Source organism: Globicephala melas, chromosome 10 (genome assembly GCF_963455315.2).
Source record: "Globicephala melas chromosome 10, mGloMel1.2, whole genome shotgun sequence".
Taxonomy (NCBI): domain Eukaryota; kingdom Metazoa; phylum Chordata; class Mammalia; order Artiodactyla; family Delphinidae; genus Globicephala; species Globicephala melas.
Window position 1 is genome coordinate 9,412,084 of NC_083323.1, and position 25,467 is coordinate 9,437,550.

A 25,467-nucleotide genomic window follows, 5' to 3' on the forward strand; every position below is an offset into this window, starting at 1 on the left:
ACGCACATACGGCTCTGGGGGTTCACCGTGTACAGAGCTGTCATTTGATTTGCTCCTACTTTACAACTCAGGTAACCTTTGACTCCCAGAGATCGGGTAAGCAGGGCAGGCATTATTCCTGAGGCTGGGGGTGGGGTGGGGTGTGTGGAACATGTGCCCAGGGACCACTGGGCACGATCCCCACAGCCAAACAGGGTCTCCCAGGGCTGTTGCCTCCTGAGGAATGTTCTGGTCTCTCCCCGCCACTCTGCAGAGACCACATGGCAGCCATGGTGGTCCAGAGCCGCAGAGTGAGCCTTCCCTTCAAGTCAAGAATGCAGGCTTGGAAGGTTGACAGGCCTGGGTGTGGCCTCGGCCAGTGCTCGCGCACGAGCCATAGCCCCTCTCCTCTATCCCAGCCTTCCGAACACCCTTCCAGCTCTGGGAACCCATGCTGGTCAGGAGATGCCTTGTGGAAAATTGGAGATGGAGCTGGACTGTGAAGGATGGTAGAATTTTTTTTAACATTTTTAATTTTTAATTTGCAACAAAATATATATAGACTTTTTTGACAGGAGAAAGTAGAAGCCTCCTGCATCACCCCCGCACCAGAGCCCTCTCCCACGCCTGCTTGTTCCTGCCAGTGCCTGATCCACATGCCCACCAGGGTCTTGCCATGCTAATGTAGTCTGCAGTGGGGAGAGAGTTCTTCTCTGGGACCCTCGATGTTCTGTGCTCCCAAAGATTCAGAGGAGGGAACTTGTGCTGCTCTCTGAAATCACAGGAAGATTTTTCTTTTCTTTCTTTTTTTTGCGGTACGCGGGCCTCTCACTGTTGTGGCCTCTCCCGGTGCAGAGCACAGGCTCTGGACGCGCAGGCTCAGCGGCCATGGCTCACGGGCCCAGCCGCTCCGCGGCATGTGGGATCTTCCCGGACCGGGGCACGAACCCGTGTCCCCTGCATCGGCAGGCGGACTCTCAACCACTGCGCCACCAGGGAAGCCCTTTTCTTTTTTTGAAGGGGAGTGACCTCTGCTCCTTCAGGGAGTTGGGGGTGGGAAATGACAGGCAGGTGGCCATAGTATAACGAGAGGTTGGATCAAAATCTCCAGTCCCCTGCCCCCAGCACTGGCCTCTTTCCTTGTTCTCCCCACGCCCACCCCAGCTCCATTCCATAGTCTGGGTCCAGTCAGATGCTCCTGAGCTCAAATGCTGCTCCAGCGCAAAGCAGCCGCGTGATCTTGGACAGCGACCTGACCCCTGTGGGCCTCAGTTTCCTCATTTGTACCGTGAGTGTGTCCACGGTGAGGCTTAATTGTAAGCAAGCTCCTGGCTCCCTCAGCACAGAGCCCGACGCGGAGAAGAGCTCCCCGCAAGGTAGCGGGCGGCATCATGGGTTCCGGGAGGGGGCCAGAGCACAGGTGGGGTGGGGTGGGGGTCGCCCGGGAGTCCGCCGCCCGGCCACCGGGTCGCCGCCCTCTGCGTGGTGACGGCAGCGGATAAGGCTCTCGCCGCATCCCGGGCAGCGCCCCCACTCGGCGCCCGGCACGGAACTGGTGCGGGGCTGGGCCGGCCCGGAGGAGCCGGAGGGGCGGGGCCGCCGCGCCAGCTCCCCTCCCCGCCGCCCGTCGCCTTCTCCTCCTCGCGCTTCCCGGGCTCAGAGCGGCGGCAGCAGCGGCCGCGGCAACAGCTTTGGCTCCGGCTCCTCCCGCTCCCGCTCCGGCCCCGCTCGGCCCCACTTGCCCGGGCCCCGCGCCCCGACCCCGCCGCCGCGCCTGCCGGGGGCCTCGGGTGCCCCCGCCGCCCGCCTCACGCTGAAGTTCCTGGCCGTGCTGCTGGCCGCGGGCATGCTGGCGTTCCTCGGTGCCGTCATCTGCATCATCGCCAGCGTGCCCCTGGCGGCCAGCCCGGCGCGGGCGCTGCCCGGTGGCGCCGACAACGCCTCGGCCGCCTCGGGCGCCGCCGCGTCCCAGGGTCCGCAGCGCAGCCTTAGCGCGCTGCACGGCGCGGGCGGCTCGGCCGGGCCCCCAGCGCTGCCCGGGGCTCCGGCGGCCAGCGCGCACCCGCTGCCGCCCGTGCCCCTCTTCAGCCGCTTCCTGTGCACGCCTCTGGCGGCTGCCTGCCCGTCGGGGGCCGAGCAGGGGGACGCGGCGCCGAGCGAGCGCGAGGAGCTGCTGCTGCTGCAGAGCACGGCCGAGCAGCTACGCCAGACGGCGCTGCAGCAGGAAGCGCGCATCCGCGCCGACCAGGACACCATCCGCGAGCTCACCGGCAAGCTGGGCCGCTGCGAGAGCGGCCTGCCGCGCGGCCTCCAGGACGCCGGTCCCCGGCGCGACACCATGGCCGACGGGCCCTGGGACTCGCCCGCGCTCATCCTCGAGCTGGAGGACGCCGTGCGCGCCCTCCGGGACCGCATCGACCGCATCGAGGTGAGCGCCGCGCCACGCGCCGTCGGGACCTGGCCGGGGAGTGGGAGGGGCCGCTCGAGGGAGTCGAGAGCGTCCCGGGGTCCCGCCGCCACCGCCGGCTGAGGGACCCTGGGGAGCCCCCGCGAGTCTCGGAGCCTCGGGTTTCCGTCTGTGCAAAGGGGATGGTTGGTCTTGCCTCCCAGGGGGAGAAGGGAGGAGTCCGGTAGCGCACACAGGCCGGAGACTGACACTGTGACTAAGGCACAGGAGGCACACGGGAAAGGCTCGCTCCACATCCTTTCTCCTCTGTAAGCCTCAGTTTCCGAGTCTGTAAAATGGGTATAACGGTGTCCACCTGTAGTGTGGATTGATGAAAATGTAGGTACGTGAAAATGCTACGCACGAACTAGGACCTCGTTAAATGTCCGTTTTATTTCCTTCTTTCAGACACCCCCAAAGCTGCACCAGCCACACACTCAGTCCCTATGGTCAGAAGATAGGAACGCTGTCCAAGGGTCTCAGGGTCCTCCTCTCCTGCGGAAGAGCAGGGAACAGTGTCTCATAAGCCAAATATGGGTGCCCCTCACCGCCTCCACCGCTAAGCCCCCCACCTGGGCTCGGACCACGGGCTTGATAGCAGGAGCTCAGATGGTGGTAGCCCAGACAAAATGCCTGGAAGCCGGCAGCTGTAGGGTGGGGGCTGAGTGAAGAATAGGGTCCCACCTGGGTCTCTCCCCCTACACTCACCTTTTTCAGATGTTCCTGGCCCAGGCTCAGGATCAGACAGAAGGGGTCCAACAGGGGGAATCCGCTCTTGGCTGTCCTGTGATCCTGGGCCAGCCATTTCTCCTTTGAAGCTGCCAGACCCCTACCTCCCTGTGAGAACTTATTTGGGGCCACCTGGAGGGGAAGCCGGACACACTAGGTAGGACAGACATCTGGAGACACTGACCACCCCCAGCCATCCACGACTTCAGACTGCAGGGAAGGGGGTTAGCAACAAAACTGGATCCGTGGAAGGAGGGGGGAGAAAGAGGCCACAGCACCAGCTGCCCCCTTTATTACCTCCTTGAAACTGAGCGCAGCTGTCAAAGGGAGGAGAATGGCTGGAAGGAAGGAAAGACAGGGACTTCTCCCTCTCCATGGCTTTCTCAGTTACATCCCTGGCCGAGCAGCACAGGAGATGCTGCTGGTATGGAAGGTTGGCCGTGCCCATGGCCCAGTGGCCCTCCAGAAAGTCCATGTTGGTGTCAGCACCCACCCTGCAGGGTGTCAGAGCACAGCCAGGCAGCTATCACAGCCAACCCCAAACCTGGGGCTCAGAGACCTCCTAAGGTGAGTGACAGAGACAGGAGGAAAACCCAGAGTCTTACCTGCTGGCAACATCCCTTTTCCCACTCCAGCTCTGGGGATTTCTAGGATAAGAGCTGAGAGCCCGAAAATAATCAGGGAAACACGGAAAGTCAACAGTGAAGGGAAGTCTCAGTTTTCCTCACCTGTAAAATGGGGACAGTATTAGCACCTACCTCATTGGAGTGTTAGGAGGATTAAGTGAGTTAATCTTTTTGGATTGCTATTTTTAACATTAAGCTCTAATATTACCAATTTTTTAAATAGCCAAAATTTAAAATGGGAACAAATCCTCCTTTTAGAAATAGATTTTATTAATGTAAAAAAAAAAAAAAGATCTGGTCTTCAATAAACTTCCCCTTGCCTGCCCTAGTCCCTGCCCCCACACCCAGATGGCGCCCATGGTTCCTCCCACGTCTGGGGCTGGCAGGGCTGGGCTTGCCCTGGACCTGCACCTGTGCATTTGGCAGGGTGGGCTCCCTTCCGGTTAGCCCGCTGAGGTTGGGGGTATCCTGGTGGCTGGGATTTGGCACCAGGTCAGCCTCCTAGGTGGGGGAGTCCTGCTTCCCTATACGCACTCCTGCTTTCTGAGTGCAGTGGACGTGGAGGGGCTGCCTGTCCTTCTGAGCCTGGCAGCCCCCAGAGCCAGTCTCTTTGGGGTGTTTGGCAGGGGTCAGGGTCTGGATCCCGACAGACTCGGGGTCAGACTACTGGTCTCAGCTGGACCCCATGCACCTTTTAGCCACTGACTAGTTTTTCCCTTGCCTTCTCATCCAAAAGCCTCAGAAGGATGCCCCCAGGTTTTCAGGGTGTACTTTCTCACCACTAGTCTCTCTCCCACTTTGGTACACTGAAAGTGCTCGTGGTGACGTCACCACAGTTGATAGATTGAATGGGAATGTTTCAGTCCTTATCTTGCTGGACCCCTCTCCAACATCTGACCCCATTGATCATCCCCGCCTACGAATCTCCATGCGGTTGGCTTCTAGGTACCTGTCACCTGCCCCTCCACCCTCTCTGCTTCTCTGTCCCCTCTTGGGTCCTCCTCCTGTAACATGTGTGCCCCTCCTGGCCTTCTTCTCACTTTCCCTGGGTGAACTCAGCCACACGCTGAGGCTTTCCAACACCATTCCACCGTGATGCCCCAAGCCAACTTCGTCTCCAGCCCAGGTTTCTCTCCAAGCTTCAGACCAATAGATCCAGCTGCTTCCTGAGCACCTCCCTCTGGATGTCCCACCAACCCCCTACCTTCATCATGTCCCAACCTGGACTCAGGTGCGCTCTGAGAAGCCCTGCTTGGCTCCTCCCCTCCCCCCACTTCAGTCGGCCTCGGCCTCATCTCTCCGCAGCTCCTTGCAGCAGCCTCCATGCTGGTCTCCCACCTGCCCAGACACACCCCTCCATCCCTCCTCCTCCAGGCAGCCCCAGGGATCTTCCTTAAGCCCACCCCGTGGAGCTCCCCTGTGGTGCACACTCAGCCTGCCCCCAGGCTGCCATTTTGTATCTGGCCCATCTCCCAGTTTCTTCTTCTTCTGCCTAGATTACCCCCAACATATCCATACTCATCATTTAAGTCTGCTCTGAGTACACCTCCTCCTAGAGGCCTTCCCTGCTCACCCTCTGTCTCCTTCCTACCCCCACCCCTGCACATCTCAGCACACCCCTGCTCACCTCTCTGCATCCCTCCCTTCCCCACCCCACTGGGCTGACTACCAAAGGGGAGGAAAGGTCCCCCTCGCCCACCCTCTCTCCACAGGCCTCAAGTTGGAGTCACATTTGAGGGCTTAGGAGAAATTGTTTGTCTTCTATGTTTTTATCTTTGTTGTTATTTTTGTTGTTAATTGAAAAAATGTCAGAAGATTTCAGGGGGAATTATATTTAATTCCACCATTTTATTCGTTTTTGCAGCCCCCCTTTTGGTCCTTTATCCAAGTGTAGACATTGTTCCTGAGTTGCCGGGTTGCTGGTAATTACCATTTTAATGATGCCCATAATATCCTCACATCCATCTCAGGCTCCACCATCCATCAATCCTTTGACCGTCTCCTGTTGCTGGAGATGTAGGTTGTTTCCGATTATTTTTGCTTCTAGATGCTCATTGCAGGATCGATTTCATGCAGATAGTTGTTTGTTTTTTTCTTTTTAAGTCTGTTGAAGTATTTGTTTAGGCTGAATTCCCAGGAGTGGTATTACTGGGTCAGATGCTATTGACTTTTATGGCTGTGGCCAAAAACCACTTTTCAAAAGGACCATTTATGGGGCAGCCAGCCATGTATGCATGTTACAGTGTTCTGTTTTTGCACTAATTTATGTGTAAAATGAAATTTCAAGATAGATTTAAGCAGCAATTTTTGGACATAAGTCACATTCTTAATCCTGCCTGGCAAGCTAGTTGCCTCCCCTCATCTTGGGGTGGAAGCCATGAAAAGGAACACCCTGATGATGGTCGCAGAGGCTCCTGGACTTAATAACAATTATAGCTCATGCTTCCTGAGCACTTACCATGTGTCAGGTGCTGTTCGCTATCTCATTTAATCCTGATAAAATCTCCATGAGGAAGGTACTATTCTATCCCCCTGTCACAGATGAAGAAACCAAGGTTCAGAGAGGTTAAGAAACCGGCCCAAGTTCACACAGCATTGGAACCTGGATCTGACCCTGTTAGTGTTTGGCTCCAGAGCTCTTGTTTTTCATCATTAGCTCTAGATCCATCTGGAGGGGTCAGACCTCACCTATCTTCAGGAGAGTGAGAAACACAGGTGAGGGAAGTGCCTCTTGTTGGAGAGTGCCCTGGACCACTTCTGCCTCAGAGCGTATAGAACGAGAGTGATGAGGGCCAGTCCTCAAAGGCTTGTCGTGCTGGCTGGCAAGATAATCAGGAGGCTGAAAACAATAAATAATGACAACAAGTGATGTTTATTAGGCACTTACTATGTACATGTTAGCTTATTCAGTCTTCAGACCTATGAAGCAGGCTGTATGCATTCCCATCTTTCAGATGAAGAAATGGAGGCTCGTAGAGTCTGGAGGAACCAGAGCCAGACAAGTCACCTCCCGCCCTCCCCACCCGCGGCTTCCGTTTCCCCTTCATAAAATGGTCAGTGGGCAGATGCTCCCTAAGCACCTTGCAGCTCTACATATTCACTGAAATAGGAAGGCTGGGTGGCGTAAAGTTGAGTTCTTCTTGCTTGTGACCTTAGGCTAATCACTTTCTCTCTCGGGGCCTCATGTTTTTAATCTGTAAAATGGTTAGGAGGGGCTGGGTTTGGTCTGGGCCCTTTGGGCTCTAAATTCTGAGTTCTTGGGCCGATGTTTCCTGATTAGGAATTGTAGTGGGGAGTATGCAGATTCCACGTTTATGTGGCCCCCGACTCCCCAGCCACACACTCTCAGACCGCCAGTTCCTCAGCGGAGTCTGCAGATAAAGCGGCTTATAGAATCTTTTGGTGCCTTTTTAAAAGTCTGTTGGTTGCTTTTGCTTTCCTCTTACATTCCTGCCCACCCTGGAAGCTTCTGCTCTGCAGGGGCTGGTTCCCTTGACCCTGCCTCTTTGGCCACAAAAGGGGCCAGCAGAGTGCAGTGAGAGAGCTTCTGCCCATAGGCCTTTTGTTGGAGGACGTGGAACCTAGTGCCCTCTAGGCCACCTGCAGACCCCGACGGCCCCTCTCCCTGTGGCTGGCCTCCCCCCGTCTCTAGGTGGGGCATCCATACTGAGAAGCCCTTAACCCCTCCTCCTGCCAGTGTGGAACCTGCATTCTAGCAAGAAACCTTGGTTTTAAAAAACCCAGCTCTGCCACCTGCTCATCGTGACCTCAGAAAATTCCTTCTTCTCTCTGCTCCTGTTTCCCCATCTGTCAGATGGAAGCGTGGGCAGGACACCCAGAGAACCCCTCTTTCTCTGTCATCCTGTGCCCTGGAGGCCTCTCATCGCTGGCAGGCCCTCGCCTGGGAAAGGGGACCCTTCCTGCCATTCCAAGCCTGGCACGAGCTGCTTGGGCGGAAGACAGGGACTTACCTGTGGGCCTTTTTTTTTTTTTTTTAAGGTATATCTTACATTCAATATATGTAAGAGCTCACATATCTTACTTTAAAAAGACACAAATCTTAAGTGTACAGCTCAGTGAAAATTTATGTATGGCTGCATCCATGAAAGCACCACCCACATAAGAGTCAGGACATTTCTGGCACCCCAGAAGGCTCCTTTGTGACCCCAAAGTCCATACTTCCCCAGAGGTACCACTGTTCCAGTTTCGGTCACTGTAGGTCAGTTTTCTCTGTGTTTGAACGTCACTCAGATCGACTCAGAGAAGCTGCACCCCTTTGTGTCTGGTGTTCTCTTTCAACATTGTCTGACCTTCAGTCGTGGTGTGTGTGTCTGTGGTTCGTTATTTTTCAGTGCTGTGTAGTGTTTCAGTGTGTGGAGATACCCTATTCCTCTGTGGATGGACATTTGGGTTGTTTCTGGTTTGGGGTTATTACGGATAAAGCTGCCGTGAATGTACTTGTGATATCTCTAGTTGGCTAAAAGTCCTCATTTCTCCTGGATGTATCCCCAGGAGTGGGATGCTTGGGTCCCAGGAGAGGCATATATTTAGCATTGGGAGTTTCTGCCAAACGCTTTTCCAAAGTGGCAGTGAGTGTTTGCACACCCACCTGCTGTGAAGCTTGTCAACCTTGCTACGGTCATTTTAAAGACACTCCCCGTCCTGGTGGGTGTGTAGTGAACTCATTGTGGTTTTAATTTGTATGTCTCTGATGACTCATGATGTTGAGCACCTTTTCACATGTTTTTTGGCCATTTTGCGAAGACCTTGCCTGTGGGAGGTGGACCGAGATCAGTGGCTGGTGTCCCCCACCCCACCCCCCCCCGAGTGACAATGCCGTTGGATTTCCCAAGACAGTTGGGCACGTGATCCCTCCTGAACTCGGGACAGAGATCGAGGCAGCCAACCCGAAGCGGAAGCTCTTAGGTGCCCCCCACACCCCTCGTTTGACTCCAGGGGAAGCTGAGGCTCAGAGAGGCTGAGTGACTTGCCCAAGGCCACACAGCACGGCAGAACTGAGCCAAGATGACAGCCGGGATTTTCTATGAAAATGGGCTGAGGGTGGGGTCCTCAGCCTCTGCTGCAGATTCTTGGCCAGGGCCCAGACGGTGTGTGGGCAGGCAGGGCCTGAGAGAGAATTTTGTGGCAGCTTGACAGGGAGTACTTGAAGGGAGAAGAGAAGGGGCCTGGGGTTGGGATGCCTAGTCACTTGCTCTGGGGCCTCAGAGCCCAGGAGGGTGTATGGGCACACCCTCTGTGAGCCATCTCCCCTTCCTCCGGCCTCCTCCCCTCCCACACACCGACTGGCCTGACCTGGCACCCTTGGTGCACAGAGGTCCATTTGTCTTCTTTCCATTCCAGCTGCAAATTGGCAGTGGGGACCAGAACAAAGATCAGTCCGGCCTCTGCCACCTGCTCTCCTGCCCCTTCCCTGCCAGGGTTAGATGGAGACAGAGCAGCCCACTGGGCCGGCTCCTGGGGAGGAAGGCGGGAGCAGGACAGCCCCTCTGAGAGGCCTTCTCCGACTCACCATGCCCCCGCCGCCCCACAGAGAGCTTCTTGCCGGTGCTGTCGCTGTCACAGCTCCCAGACAGCCTCCCCCCAGCTGAGAGCGCTGCTGTGGCCGGCGCTGGCCTCATTTGCCTAGGGAACCACAGCACCTTGCAGTTGGTAAGAGGCATCAGGGCTGAGCGTGCCCTCTGTGCCAGCCTGTTCTAAGGGCCTTACAACTTAGTCCCATGAGAACCATGGGACCGTTACTCTCCCCATTTCACAGATGAGGAAACGGAGGCTCAGAGGGGTAAGAACCTTGGTTAAGAACCGAGGCTCGGAGAGGTTAAGAACCTTGAAATCTGGGATTTCAATCCTTAGCAGTCTGGCTCCAGGGCCCACATCCACACAGTTACTACTCACCACGCTCTCCTGTTCTCTCAATAATAGCAGGAAATAATAATGGTTTTGACTCTCTATCAGCCATTTTTATATGCCAGGCTTTACATATTTTTTCATTTTGTATATCCTAAGATGTAGATACTGTAATTATCCCCATTTTACAGTTGAGGAAACCGAGGGTCAAAGGAGTTGAGCAGCTTGCCCAGGGCCACAGATCCAGTAAGTGGGGAGCCTAGGAATGACACGGGCCTGTCTGACCTGAGAGTCATGCTGGTACCCATGGCATCGTGTTGCCACAGCACATGTTGACAGATGGATGCGTGAATGAGTGAATTAATGAGTGAGTGAGGACTCACAGTTCCTCCAGAGACACCCTCTTTCCCTTTCCCTTTGGCGCATCTTAGCTGAGCCGTCAGGGAAGCTGCCATCTGGAGGGTGAGGAGGCATTGGCCAGAGGAGGTGGGATGGGGGTGGGAAGAGTGTTCTTGGCAGAAGGAACAGCATGTGTGGAGGCCCTAGGGTGAGAGGGAGCTGGGGACTTTCAGTCGGAATGAAGTGTAGCTTCTGGGGGTGCATCAGGGCTGAGATTAGAGGGGCGGGGTATTTACTGGTGGGAGAAGGGAGCTCTTGCAGGATTTCAAGCAACCTGCTTGGATTTGCAGTTAGGTGCCTGCCTCTGGCTCCTGTGTGGAGAAGGGCCAGCGTCGGAGCCTCACGATGGTGGCCTGGGCTGGGGTGGGGGACGCAGGAGCCGAGTGAGGCTATGGTTAAGATTCAGGGTTAGATTCCACCCTGAGACTCTGCTTTTGGATTTTCCCCCGTTTTTTTTTTTTTTTTTTTAAGCCCACTATATTTTATTTTATTTATTTATTTACTTATTTATTTACTTTTTTGTGGTATACGGGCCTCTCACTGTTGTGGCCTCTCCCGTTGCAGAGCACAGGCTCCGGACACGCAGGCTCAGCGGCCATGGCTCACGGGCCCAGCTACTCCGCGGCATGTGGGATCCTCCCAGACCAGGGCACGAACCCATATCCCCTGCATCGGCAGGCGGACTCCCAATCACTGCGCCACCAGGGAAGCCCTTCCCCCGTTTTTTAAAAGAAATTTATTGTGAAGTACCTCAGAGATATACAAAGGTATAGAGACTACCATCCAGGTCCCCACCCAGGCTCAAGACCCAGACGAGTTGCAGACAGCTGATGCCCCTCAGCGTCTCCCTCAGGTGCCAGAGGGTCACCACTGTCCCGAATTTGTATTTATCTCTCCGTGCATTCCTTCATGCTTTTGTATATACGTGATCTAGTTTGGAATTTTTGCAACTTTGTGCGAATGGCATCTAACTGTTCTTCTGTAACTTGCTTTTTTTCTCAATATAATGATTCAAAAAAAGATTTATGGGTGGAGGGGAGGCTCCTTCACGAGGTGTTTCAGTAGGTATTAAACATACATGTGTAAGTAGTAATAACCATAATAATAACTGACGCATAGCACGTCACGTGCCAACTCTAAGGGCGTTATAGCTATTAACTTATTTAATTCTCACTACAATGCTATGAGATAATATTATTTTTGTACCTTTTTTTGCTGATGGGGAAACCGAGGCATGCCAGCTTTACATAACAAGGTCACTGGGCTGGTGGAGCCTGGGTGTGAGCCCGGGCCGACTCACACAGGACTTGGGGGCTGAGCAGATGTGGGAGATAGGAGGCCTGACCCACACCGCTGCCGCCGGGCCTGCTCTCTTGCCACCCTGCCCTGCTGCCCCTGGAGCTGGGCCTTGTGCTGTCTGGGCGGGGGTGAGCTGTGCAGAGGGTGGGACCTTGACCCCAAAATCCAGCACCTTCCCTCTGCTCCCTCAAGGAAAGGAGTTGTCCCCACTGGGGACAAGGTGGTAGGGTCTTCCCCACGACCTCTAGCCTCAGAGCCACCCTGCGTAGGCAGGTCCCTCGCATCCAGGCCCCTCTGTGAAGCTGCCCCGAGGCACGGTCTGACACCACCTGCCATATCCTCCCAGCCTTCTCACGGCACTAAAACCTCTTCTGCTGGCCCTTGAGGCAGGCAGTGCAGCCGACACCGTGCCCATTCGGCAGACCAACGAACTGTCAGGGTAGGCGTGAAGAATGGAACAGGTTCTGGAATCAGAAGGGGCTGGACTGGGGTCCTGGGTCTGCGACTTCGCAGCGGTGTGACCTCAGGCAGATGACTTCACCTCTCTGAGCCTCTGCTCTCTCGTCTGTAAAGTGGGCCTCCTTACTTCCCCAGGTTGGCGAGAGGGGTTGTGGAATGTTTGCACAGTGCTTCTGGAGTGCAGGGCCTGGCACGCGGTGCGTGGCAAGGAGGACAGCTGCCTCTGTTGGCCTCTTGTTACTGAGCGCTAATGAGCCCAGCACATTACCTGAGCTGGACCCGAATGCTGGGCTCTGGCTCCAGACCCCACCCTGGACTCCCAGCACGACAGGAGTGTGTTCTGAGCCCCCATCAGGACCCTCGTGGGGTGATGGCATCATCGTCTCCCTATCGTCTTGTGCTGGGGGCCCACTTGGCATCAGGCCGAGCCCACGCGGCACAGCCCGCGCCCGCAGCAGATGGGAAAGTGGGGGGAGTCATGTTCTTCTGATTCAGACGTTGGGGTGGGGAGGGGGCCACACAGGATCCAGTGAGCCCACCTCCTCCCTGGCCTTCCTGCAGAGCTGGCGGCTCTGACAAAAGAACAGCTTGTGTGCCCACCTCCCTCGGCCTGCGCAGTGTCTCCTCGCAACAGCATTTGTGTAAATAGCACTTGACGTCCTGTTCCTTCCTGGCAGGTCTTTCTCGCTCCAAGGGAGGAAGACGCTTTGCTAGAGAGAGAAGGCTTTGGCTCCAGAAGGGTCAGCTTTGCCCAGCCCCATCACTGTAGAAAATTCAAAAGGACTTCTGTCTCGGTTTCCCCATCTGTGAAATGGGGACACTAAGAGTACCATCCAAAACAAGTGGCTGTGAGGATTCACGAGGAAATACATGGAACGTGCCGAGGGCGGGCCTGGTGCGCTGTTCTTCAGCGGTGTGCCCCTCATGCCCAGCTAGGCCCAGTGGAAGGAGGGAAAGTGAGGCTGGAATGGTGCTGGGGCCGAGGAGCCCCAGCCCCGGCCCTCCCAGTGCTGATGTGGAAGGCAATCCATGAGCTAATTGCCTCAGCCCAAGGTTCCCGAAAGTCCAGCTGCCTCAGATGCAGTGGGTGGCTGGCCCTATCGCTCCATAAGCTGTCTGTGGTCAAGGGAAGATTCTGGAGGTAGCGAGCTCCCCATCAGCTGATGTATACAAGCCTCACAGTGTGCATTCTGCTTTTACAGTCCACGAGGACCTGTTACTTCCACTGTTCCATCCTTACATCTGTCCTGTGGATGGACAGAGTGGGGCCCGTTGTCCCTGTTTTACAGAAGGGGAGACTGAGGCTTTGCGTTTAGTCAGCACCAGAGTCAGGATTCATACAAGGAGCCCCCCGGATAGTGGAAAGTGAAGATTAGTGTAACATGGGTGGGGCCGGGTGTACCGAGCAGCTTATCCATCCGTGCCCCGCCCCCCTCACCTGGCCTCCCCACCTGGTGGGCCAGAGCAGGCGTCTTAATGGGTGGGTGGCTGTGTCCTCTCTCATGGGACTCTGTGAGGGATAAAGTGGCCCATGCCGGGCCAGGCTTGGGCTCCCCTGATCACAGCCCCGCGAGCCAAACCCTCCAAGTCCCCACTTTATAGAGAAGGACAAATGACACCAGAGAGGTTAGCCCACCTGCCGCCGCTGTTGGGGTGGAATGGAGGAACCAAGTGTCAGTCCCTCCAACTCCTCAGCGCAAGGTCACGTCACTGTCTGTGGTGGCCGCTCCCTTCTCTCAGGCGCTGAGTGTGGCAGTGCCACTCTGCCTGCACTGCCCTCCGCACCCCCAGCACTTTGAAGCAGGGGGCACATTTATCCCCTCATCACATGGAGCTCAGAGAGGCTAAGGGAACTGCCCAATGTCACACAGCAAATGACCAACAAGGCCAGGATTGGGCCAGTGAAGCTGGGAGGGGTCTTCTGCACTTGCCCTGAGCTGTGGGGCCATCCCTGCAGGCACGTGGCACTCAGGGAATGCTAGGCTGTGCTCTTGGTTTTCTGTTCGGCCCTCGGCTGTCTCTTCAGCACCTGGTGCAGTGCCGAGCCCGTAATAGGTGCTCACTGAATATTTGCTCGGTGAAGGAGTCATGAGAATTCAGTGAGCTCAGGTCTGGGGCTAAGCCTGTGGTCAGGGCCCAGGGCAGGTGGAGTGGGAACCGCCAGGGCCCCTGGGCAGTGAGGAAGCATTGGGCTGTCAGTAGGGAGCGTGGAGGAGGAGAAAAGGGAGATAGGGGACAGGGATGGTCTAATTTGGCTCCTAGAAGCTCACTGAATTATTAATTTCCTACCCACGTTCCTGTGATGTGTCTGCCAGAGGCTGCCCCCCCCCCCACCGGAGTCAAGACTCGTGGCCTCACCTGCATTCCTCCACCCCAGAAGGGGCTTCCTCCAGCAGGGGAGGGGAAAGGAGAGGTGCCCTGGCTTCTGCCCCAGTTCTTCCCGCTGGGGTCTTAAGACAGGAAAAAGGGGGACTCTAAACACTTTGTCCTCATCCTGGGCAGGACGAGGGTGTCAGAGACCACCCTGGAACACGCTGCCCTGGACAGTAAGTGCAGTAAACGGGCTCTGTTCATGGGCATTTACCGCATGTAATCATCCCCACAACCCTTCTGAATAGGTACCGTTGTCCCGTGTTGCATGAGAGGAACCAGGGGTTCAGAGAGATGGAGGCATTTGCCCCAGGCCACACAGCAGGTTGGTTCTCAAGCTGGATTTTAACCCTGGGCTGTATGCCTCCAGAGTCTGTGATCTTAACCACATGCTAACCTGAAGCGGCCGCAGCGCTGGAGCAGTATTCCAGAAGCCCCTGATTTGTGTCCCCCCGGGTCTGCCCAGTAGAGAAGCTTGACATGTGACTAAGTGAAGACAAAGACATTCCACCCCTTCAGGGCCCATTGGGATATAGCCTGCCCACGATGAAGGACTCAGTAGTGGCTCTCAACCCCAACTGCACGTTCGACCCCCCAGGGGACTATTACAGCTCTCTACTGCCAGCTCCCCACCCCACCATATGCTGAGCCGTCCTGAGGGCAGAGGCCAGCCTGCTTTCAGCTCCCCGTCACGCATCAGCACTGGAAGCAGCCTGCTAGACACCAGTACACGTTTGTTGCCTGGAGCTGGTATTGCCATCCCATTTTACATATGGGGAAGCTGAGGCTCACCTGGGGTCACTCAGCAGGGGTGGTGGGCATCTCTGGGCCCTTTGTCTCTTTCCTTCCTCCCTCCAAGTGACCTCGTGGTCCCTTTCTGTGCCCCGTGAGCAGCAGGAGCTTCCAGCCCGGGTGAACTTCTCAGCGGCCCCAGCCCCTGCGCCCGTGGTGCCCACCGCCCTGCACTCCGAGATGGACGAGCTGGAGGGGCAGCTGCTGGCCAAGGTGCTGGCGCTGGAGAAGGAGCGTGTGGCCCTCGGTCACAGCAGCCAGCAGCAGCGGCAGGAGGTGGCGAAGGAGCTGGACGCCCTGCAGGACCGTGTAGCAGAACTGGAGCGCGGTGGGTCCTGAGCCCCACAGAGGGCGTGGCAGGCGAGGCCTTGGTCCTCAGATGGGTCCTCAGGGTGGCAGATTCACTCAGAAAGCATTTTCATGCTCTCCAGAGGCTAAAGCTAGATGGGATGGTGGGGAAGAGGCTGTGAAACACAAGAAAGAGAGAATAATTGGGAGAGGGCGTTATCATTATTGTTAACAGGTAGCATTTTCTGGCCCTTATTGTATTCTGGGAGTGGGCTAAGTACTTGATTCATCAGCTGGTTTAATCTTCACAGACCATACAGGGGTGGTAGTGTTATTATCCCCATTTCACAGCTGAGGAATATAAGGCTCAGAGAGGTCAAGTGACTTGCCCAAGGTCACACAGCCAGTAAGTAGCGGATCTAGACCTTAAACCAGGTCTGACTCCAAAGTCCATGCATTTAACCACCACCACAATAGCACCTTCAATGTCAGAATTTTGTCATTTGTTTAACACCTGGGGCTGGCACCGCCGGGGGGGTCAGAAAAACATGACATATTGGACAGTGTACAGGTGTGAGCATCAGGGGACCTGGCTCCTCATTCCACGGCTGTCACTGGCTTGCTCTGTCGCCTTGGAAGCTCACCTCCTCTCCCCAGGCCTCATTTTCCTCATCTGAAAGATGTGGATTTAGGACTCATGAGCTCTCAGGGACCTTTCGTCTTTTAAACTTTGTGAGGAGCACCCTTAAGAGGCTTATAGATGACTTGGGGCTGCCAGGGGACTAGTAACCCTCATTCTGGAGTATGCCCTGCCCACCCCCCATCAGTGTCCACTGACCCCCCCGTGTCCACCTTGCTCACCCCCTCAGGGTCCTCAGCCTACAGTCCCCCAGACGCCTTCAGACTCAGCATCCCCATCCGCAACAACTACATGTACGCCCGCGTGCGGAAGGCGCTGCCCGAGCTCTACGCCTTCAGCGTCTGCATGTGGTTGCGGTCCAGGTCGGGCGGCACTGGCCAGGGCACCCCCTTCTCCTACTCGGTGCCTGGGCAGGCCAACGAGATTGTGCTGCTGGAGGCGGGCCATGACCCCATGGAGCTGCTGATCAATGACAAGGTGAGCGGGGGGGGGGGGGGCCGAGTGGGGGGGGCGGGGGGCCCTTTCAGGAGCACCTGTACTGTGCTGGGCCCCAAACAGCTGGGCCCTTTCAGTTCTCCTGCTCAGCAGAATCAGCACACATGAAATGCTTCGTGTGTGCCAGGCTGGGTTTGGGGATTTCAAGACAAGCCAGACCTGGGGCTGCGAAGAGGAGCTCATGTCCAAGAGAGGCTGTCACCGGTGGTGCGCCGCTTACAGAGGGGCCTGTGAGGCTCACAGAGGTTCAGAGTCTTCCCCAGCGATGCAGCTATGGGAGCAGGGCTGCAAGTGCCTGCCCCCAGGGCCCTGCTCATTCTTCTGGACAAAGGACCTCTCTGGGGAGGGAGGGAGGAAGGGCGGGAGGGAGTGCTAGTGGATTCCTCGCCCCCCTCCCCCCTGCAACCAGCCCCATGCGCCTCCCCTACGTGGTGAGTAGGACACTGCCATGGTCAGGCTCTGGGCTGCATGCTGGATGTGAGGCCTCGTTCTGCCACTTACCCACTTCGTGACCTTAGACTAGTCACTTACCCTCTCCATGCCTCACTTTCCTCATCTGTAAAGCAAGAATAACTCTCTACCTCATAGGGCTGTGGGGAGAAATGAACGGCTTAAATACACGTAAAGGGCTTTGAGCAGAGCCTAGCATTTAACAAACTTCGATGAATGTGGCCTGTGCTACTAAATACTTTACCCATGTTACCACCCTTGACCCAACTGCACCAGGAGGTAGACACCCCATTATCCCCATTTTGCAGATGGAAAAGCTGAGGCTCAGTGAGGGCAAATAGTGCACCCTGGCCACATAGCCGGTGAAGGGGTGATGATGTGAATTGGGGTCTTGGGCTCCAGAAACCACCTCTTAATCCCTCCACTGTTCTGCCCTTGGGTCACCCATCTGCCCCATGCCCAGGACTCCCACCCCCTCACCCCTCCCCCAGCCTGGCTTCAGGGCAGGATAAGGTAGGGGGACTGGGGGGAGTGATGTGGCAGGAGCATGGCGATCAAGGGGGAAGGAAGGAGAGCATCTTATCACCCCATTCCCCCAAAATATCTTCCCCGGCCTGCCACATTGCTTTGGGTCTTGCAGGCATGGTGGTCTTTTGAGACTCCCTGAAAATGCAGGCAACATATATTGCACCCACTTGTGACCAGGCCACGGCCACAGAGAGCTGCTAGGAGTGGCTGACACCCAGCAGAACCCTGCTTAGCAGGAGGTGCCTTTCATGGGTGTCCTGAAGGAGGCAGAGGGAGATGGGCCCAGGGGACAGTGAACTTCCCTTGTAGCCCAGTAGGTCCTAAGACCACCAGGGTAGCTGGATGACATCTAGATCCTGCCTCCTGGTTCCCTTCATGCACCCCCTGGCTGCCATTTTTGCCTCTGCCCACGGTTAGCACTCAGTTCTAGTGAAAGGAATTCAGCACCCTGGACAGGGCCCAGTTCCCTGAACTTCTGGGACCTTTTGAGCACCAACCTCACAAGCTACTCACAGTCCTCATTTTATTCCAGCCTCTAAGCCTTTGCCTCTGCTGTGCCCCCCGCCACTTGCTTTGCCTTGCAGCAGAGTTGCCAGAGTCCATTGTACTTCCAGATGTGTTTAGCTTTCACATCTTCTGTTCCCACACCCCTCTCTCCCTCTGGGCCTTCACAGCCTCTGTACCTCCCAGATGGCCCCTGTTACTCTGTCTTGTAATATCATCCCTGAAGTGCTTCCCTCCTGTGCAGACTCAGCTTTTTTTATGACCAGGACCAAATCCATACCCCCAGTGTCCAGAACAAGGCCTGGCACCAAGTAGGCCTCAGAGAACGCTGCAATAAATTGTGATCTCAGAGAACTTGGGAGATGAAAGAGCCCTTTGGGAGCCCCAAATCCAGAGGCAGCGAGTACCTTTCATATCACAGGCCAACTCTATCAACCATCAGTGGCTTCTGAGAGCACTGTGATGAGGAAGGTTCCTAGGGTGAGTCTAGGCTCATGATTGATTAGCCATGTCTGCCTTGGGTGGAGGAGGAGGCAGAGGTGGCTGCATATTTGCTATCCTTTTCCCAAACCCCTGACTTTACGGATGAGGAGACTAAAGCCCAGGGAGGAAAGGGCAGCCTCCCCAGGATCCCACAGGGGGTTGGTTGGCAGTGCCCGGCCTCGGAGTCTAAGGCTTGTTCTACCGCCCCCAGTACTTCTTGAGCCCAGCTGTGTGCCAGGCACTGTGTGTGGTATTCAGGGGAAGGTGGGCTTGTGAGATTCAGCTCCCACCCTGCATGACCTTGCAGGCCTGTTAGAGAGTGAATAAACCACCTAGAAACAGCTGAAAACCAGCACTGAGTAGTCCCTTGTGATCTGAGTGAAGCTGCCTGATTGTACTGATATATTGTGGGGAAAGGGGAAAGAGTGGTCGGAAAGACACTGAGCTGGGAGCAAAGGGAGGGTCAAGCCTTGGGTCAGTCCCTGGAAGGAGGGACACCGGTCTCCCCATTCCCCATCCCACTGCTCCAGCCTCGGGCCTTGTGGCACCTCTGACCTGGGGCTGCGGGAACCTCTTTTCAGGTGGCCCAGCTGCCCCTGAGCCTGAAGGACAATGGCTGGCATCACATCTGCCTCTCCTGGACCACAAGGGACGGGCTGTGGTCTGCCTACCAGGATGGAGAGCTGCAGGGCTCCGGTGAGAACCTAGCCGCCTGGCACCCCGTCAAGCCTCACGGGATCCTTATCCTGGGCCAGGAGCAGGTAAGGCTCAGGGTGGGATGCAGCTAGATACCCCACCCACTTAGGGCCCCTGAAAGCACAGCAGTGAGCTCTCAGTCTGGCCCAGCCACTCTGCAGATGGGTAGACTGGGTGAGACCCAGGGAGAGCAGAGACTCACTCAGCGGGCTAGAACCTTGGGGCGGGGCTAGAACCTGGAGGGGGTGGGACTTCAGCCGGGACAGGGGGTTGACTTTCTGAGTGCCTGCCTGTCTCTGCTGCTCCCTCACTCCATGTCTCTCTTCTTTCTCTCTGCTCTTTTGGTCCAGGATACCCTAGGTGGCCGGTTTGATGCCACCCAGGCCTTTGTGGGTGACATTGCCCAGTTTAACCTCTGGGACCACATCCTGACACCTGCCCAGGTCCTGGGCATTGCCAACTGTACGGGGCCGCTGCTGGGCAACGTCATCCCCTGGGAAGACAAGCTGGTGGAGGCCTTTGGGGGTGCAACGAAGGCCGCCTTTGATGTCTGCAAGGGACGGGCCAGGGCCAAGGCATGAGGGGCCGCCTCGTCCAGGGCCCCTCCCTTGCCTGCCAATTCGGGGGCCTTCCGGGGCGGGGTCACATTGCTTCCTCAGCCTACCCACATACTGGCCTCCTCTCTTGCCCCACTCCTGGCCACGCCTCCCGTTTCCGCCGCCTCCACCCACACCTCCAGAACGCCCTGCCCTTGATGGCTTTCCCCTAATCCCACTCGGATGAGAGCAAGCAGCTCAAACCAACAGGTCAAGCCTGGGGGGAGTCCAGGGCCTGGCAGTGGGTGCGTAGCAGTGCCCACGGCTCTTCCCCCTCACGGCTGCTGGCATTAGAGTGGAGCCGTCTCTCACCTCCCACTGCACCCTGTCTGTCAAGCACAACTGATTCCACTGATCTCACAGCTCCTCCCATGAGGTCGTGTATGGGGGACGGGCCCCCTGTCTCAGCGGCAGGACTGGTTATCTGCCCTCTTGTCCTCCATGCAACAGGCCTATCCCCTTCCCTTCAGGGCCATAACAGGCTGGAGAGCTGTCCCCTAGCTGAGAGGGAATGACAGAACCATGGGCAACTCAGATTCAGCCCTCCTTTATCTTTCTACCAGCTGCCGGTCAAGGGCAGTGGGATCCTGATGGAGCCTCTCCCCCCACCCCACCCCTACCCACACCCCTCTCTTCCTCCTCTTTCCTTGTTTCTTCGTGTGCAGTGGTTTGAATGTGGGTTCCATGCCTGGCCCAGCCCCACCTCAATTTCCAGGACACCCCCTTCCCAGCTCCAGCCTGGAGGGTTAGGGACCAAGACTCCGGGAGGCCAAAGGGCCATAGTCACCCCTTGCGCCCATCCACAGCTGTGCCCACTGGCACGGTCACCTCTCCCCTTCTGCAGCCAGGACAGGGCCTGGGCCACTTCAGCCTGGGCTGGGGACAGCATGGGACAGAGGCACATGCCCCAGGGGACCCACAATACCTACCCGCTCTGCATGGCCCTGCAGCCTTTGGGGGATGGAAAGACGGAGCTGAGAGGGTAGGGAGAAGCGTGGCGTAGTGTGCAGAGTGCTGCATAGGGAGGAGGAGCCCTTGGTTCCTGGTCAGCCCTGCCGCTGACCTGCTGTGTGGTCTTCTGTAAGTCCCTGCCCTCTCCGGGCTGACCTTCCTCATTTATGAACTAAGGCCCTTGCTTCCGTCGTTTCTGAGAGCTCTCCAGATCAAAAGTGAGACGGTCTGTGATTTCAGGTGGATAGGGTGGGACAAGCCTGAGAACCTGCCTAAGGACTGAGGGGCACAGCAGGGGCAGGTCCTGGGACTGGGCGGCCGATGGGATCTGGCTAGGCTGGGTCAGGGTCAGAAGCTGGCTCCAGAGAGTCAGGGGCAAGGGCAAGGGTCAAAGCAGACCAACCTCACACACAGATTGTAAAGATCAGCTCTTCTGGTTTCCCCCAGCCTGGCACCCTTGCCTCTCTGAGTGTCTCAAAGGGCTGGTGGCGTCCTGGTTCCTACCCCTTAAGTCCCCACCAGCTCCCCCAAGAGAGTAGGAGAATATCAGAGCTGAGAAAAGCCACCCAGTCTGACCTCTTGCTTGTACAGATGGAGAAGAGCTCAGAGAGGGCAAGTGACTTGCACAGGATCACACAGCACGATGGAGCAGAGCCAGGACTGGAACCCAGTGCTCTTTCCCCCACACCCTATTTCCTGCCCATGAGAGTCTTTTGAGTCCAGCCTATACCTGAGAGAATGGATATTTGAGAGGTCAGAATGCTTTCCAGCATGCCCACTGGCCCACCTTCCTTTATGAAACATACAAACATCTTGGCATTCCCACCCCCCACCCCCAGAAGGTAGGGGAGGAGAGGTGTGATCCCCGGGCACTCTGGCAGGAATGGAGACCTGAGAACACAGGTGTCCCTCCCCTTGCCAGTCACCTACCAGGTGTCTGGGCAGCTGTTGGCTACCTGAGTCAGATGGGCACTGGTGGCTTTTTGCCCCCCTTTTGGGTCCCTGTCTCCACTCCCCACGTCCACTTAGCCTGAGGCACTAGGCAAGAACTGCAGACTGTGGGTCCCAGGGCCATGGAGGCTTTTCCAAAACTTGTCGCTTCCAGCCCCCAGATCCTCGTTTCCATTTCAAGAGCACAGAGAGACCTTTCAGCCCCTCCAGCCCAACTCCGCCTAGAAGGAGTGATGGTGCACTTCAGCCAGAACCTGCCGAGGTCTGGGTTGTCCCGGTAACAGCCAATGACATCAGCCTCAGTGCGGGGTCAAGCGTCTCATAAGGACATACACTGTTGCTGGGGTGACGACGGAATTCGGAACTTAGATTTCGGAGACACTGGGTTTTACTGGGTTTCTGTTATCGTTTTCAAGGGAACAGCTCTTGTGGAGGCCTTGGGGCAAAGAAAGGGTCTTGAGAAGGAGGTGAAAGAACTTGTTTGATCCCTTGAGCCCACCCGAGGCATCATCCCAAGTCCTTTATGCTTTCTCATGGTGATCATGAGACACGTGGCCTGTGCTGAGTCACCCTGGTCATCCCTCCAGAGGGAACAGGAACAAACTGGAGACACTTGTAGGCTCTGAGTCTGGGCCATTGGTGAGTGGCCTGGATCCTCGTTTCCATTCCGGAAAGATGAACGCCCCAAAGTCCCCACCTCTCCTTCATCTACTATTCATCCTTCTTACCTTTGCCGAATGCCTGCTGTTTGGACTCCAGATTTGACCTTCAGCTGCTCCCAGGCACAGCCAAAAAGACCGGGAAGAGAAATGGTGCTCGGTTGCATCCTCCAGCTACTCCTGGCTGAGAACGAGGCTGGAGCCGTGTCTGTTAGGCCCTTTGTAGGTGTCAGGCGTCATGCTGAGCACCTCACGGGACCAACTCATTTATTCTCACAACAGTTCTAAGCTAGGACTGTTCTTAGCCCCCTCACACAAGTAGAGAAACTGGGACCCAGTGAGGTTAAGTAACCTGCCCATGTCAATCAGCCAGCAAGTGACGGAGTCCAGACTTCAAACCAAGGCAGGTGACATCCAGGACCCACCCCTCAGCCTGAGGGGACGGGCGCTACCGCCGTCTGTGCAGCGGGATTTGGTCATCCGTTGCTCCTGACCCCATTCACCCCACCGAGAGGAACAGAGATGCAGGATGGGCTGACCCCAGGGCCAGGGTCCCCTTGGGTGAGGCCGTGGGAGGGTTCTCAGCCCCTTCAGGGAACATGTCCCTGTGCAGGGTGCCCTCCTCTCACCAGCTGGAGTTTCCAGGAGAGCTGAAAGGGGAGAGGAAGATGGGCGTCTCCTGAGAATCCCAGGCTGCGAAGGGGAGAAAGTTGATATTTCTCAAACCCCTGCTTTGGGCCCAGCCCTGTGCCAGGTGCTTCACAGCTCTTATCTGCCAGTGTTCCCACCTTGTGGCACATGGTGCCCCTAATCAACATCCCAAGGGGGCAGATCACCTTGCCACCATTGTGCGTGACCTAGGACCACAGATTTGGGCAAGAAGGGCTCTAAAGCCCTTGTTTTACAGATGAGGATGCCAGGGCCCAGGGAAGATGAACAGCATTTGCGGACACCCAGCCGGGACACTGGGAGACCTGAACCCAACCTTCTGACTCTGCATTCAGTGCTCTCCATGATGCAGTGGCCCCAGTCCCCGTCCCCGCCCCCCCGCCGAAATGGGTCCCTCCTTTTCTACATTTCCCAGCACCCTTGCTCTGAGCAAACTGGGGAAGGGACACCTCTCCCAGAGATGGACACTCTCTTCACCCTCTTTGTCGCAGCTGCCTACCACTCTAAACCCCTCCACCCAGCACCACCCCCGACCCCGCTGGGTGGGGAAGGGGCTCACGTGGGCCCAGGCTGAGCAGTGAGAGAGCATGTCGAGCTGTCAGACACTGTGAAATTAGTGCATCCTACTGGCGACCTGCCTCCCCCTCTCCTCCTCCTGCCTGATTTTGTACATAAGGTGACATGAGATGCAACATGTGTGCGTGCGTGTGCGTGTGTGCGTGTGCGTGTGTGTGTGTGTGTGTGTGTGTGTGTGTGTGTGTGTATGATATGTCAAGGTTTTGTTACTTTTTTGTTTCTGTAAATTTGAATGTTCGAAATAAACATGATGTTTACTCTGAGGCTCTTCTGGCAAGGGTGGGGCTACCCTGGGGGTGCCGGAAGGGAATGAAGCGGCTGCTACTTGGGGCGGGGCAGTAGGCAAAGCCAGAACAGATGCCACCTTGGGGCCCCAAAGCCTCACCCAAACCCACCTGTGCCCCCCACCCAGGCTCTGCCAGGTCCCAGGTGTAGACACACCACTTTTCCCAGGATTTATGCAGGAAGGATGTAAAGAACACAGGTCCCACATGGAAAGTGCCCTAGTTCTGATAACTGGGCTTTGGCCTCATTCCTAACGCCTCATCCCCACCTCGTGCCCCAGTTATGGGAACCAGGTCCCTGACTTGTTCCCTGAGACCCAATCTGCCTGAGTTACTTGCCTGGACCCCAGAGTGTTGCCTCCCTTGGGGTCCTGGGGAGATGGGGTAGGGGAGAGGGAGGGCCCTGTTGTATTTCAACCCGTCCCCTCCCCACAGTCTACCTGGACTCCTCTGACTCGTGTGGCCTCTAGACTGACTCTCGGCCACAGGGTCTACTACCCTCATCCACCCCTCCAGGCACCCACCCCATCCCTGAGAGGTCTTGATCTGGTCCCCAGCCCTCCCTGTGCCCACCATCTTAGGGGCACAGCCTCCACCCTCCTGCTCCAGCAATATTGTCACTGCTCTTAGCTGGAACTTAGGTGGTCCCTGCGAAATGCCAGGGGACCAGTTGGGTAACGGGGGGGGGGTCACACCAGCAGAACAGCTTTCTCAGACTTTTCCAAAGTTTCCCAAACTTCCAACAAGAGGAATTCACCTCATAAGGAGCAGGGGTATAGCCGGAAGCAGCACTTCAAATAGGAAAACCATATTTCAAGTCTACCGAGTAATCAGTAAAACTCCTGTTCTTTCCACATTCTACTCCAGAATGAATCCAGATTTGTTTTAAAATATTGCTTTTAATTACTTACCACTGGGCAAAATGAAGCTGCAGGCAGATATGCCTTGTTTATCCTCTCTTGCACTGATTTACTTACAATCACCCTCTCTCCCTCTGTCCCACTCAGCTGGCACTGTCCAACCTTGGTTAAATCCCACTGTCTACCTGCTCATGCCAGCACCTGCACAGCTGAACGCTGATGTGGAAAAGCACAGGGCTCCGAGGTGTGTTGACTCTCATTTTAAATTCATGGGCAGAGATCTCCAAGGGGCGTTTCTTCCTTTCCAGCAAGTAAAGTCTCTCTGGAGGAAAATAACATCACCCAAACTCACATATTTTGTTACACAAGGTTTGGCATTCAATAAGAAATTATCAGACATATCTGGAGACAAAACTGAATGACTGAAAATCAAGAGAAAAAAATTTTAAGGGCCAATAGACCTACACATGTAAAATTGCATGGAAGTAAATAAACACACACATATGCACACGCACAGGCACACATATACACACAGGTACGAGTAAAACTGGGGAAATTGGAATAATATCGTATCAATGTCAGTATCTTAGTTGTGATATTGCGTTATAGTTTCGCAGGATATTACCATTGGGGGTAACTGGATAAAGGGCACATAAAATCTCTCTATTATTTCTTGCAACTTAATGTGGATTTATAATTATCTCAAAATTAAAAGTCTAATTTTTAAAAGATCTCTAAAGGAGATTCATAGAGTGGAGTTATAAGACCCAGGCTTGAAAATAATTATGATTAATATAACTAAGAATGTAGATGACAAATAGAATTTCAACAGAGAACTGTAAACTAAAAAAATAATCAAATGAAAATTCTAGA

General features: G+C 55.8%; 1 protein-coding gene across 1 annotated transcript; it reads left to right on the plus strand.

The window, feature by feature from the left end:
* Window positions 1-269: 269 nt before the first annotated feature.
* NPTXR (neuronal pentraxin receptor) lies at window positions 270-23,713 on the plus strand. Its single transcript, XM_030855425.2, has 6 exons — window positions 270-290; window positions 1,505-2,407; window positions 15,067-15,292; window positions 16,122-16,369; window positions 18,934-19,113; window positions 19,399-23,713. The coding sequence occupies exons 1-6, from the start codon at window positions 270-272 to the stop codon at window positions 19,627-19,629; spliced, it is 1,809 nt and encodes a 602-aa protein (XP_030711285.1). The 3' UTR covers window positions 19,630-23,713.
* Window positions 23,714-25,467: the final 1,754 nt, after the last annotated feature.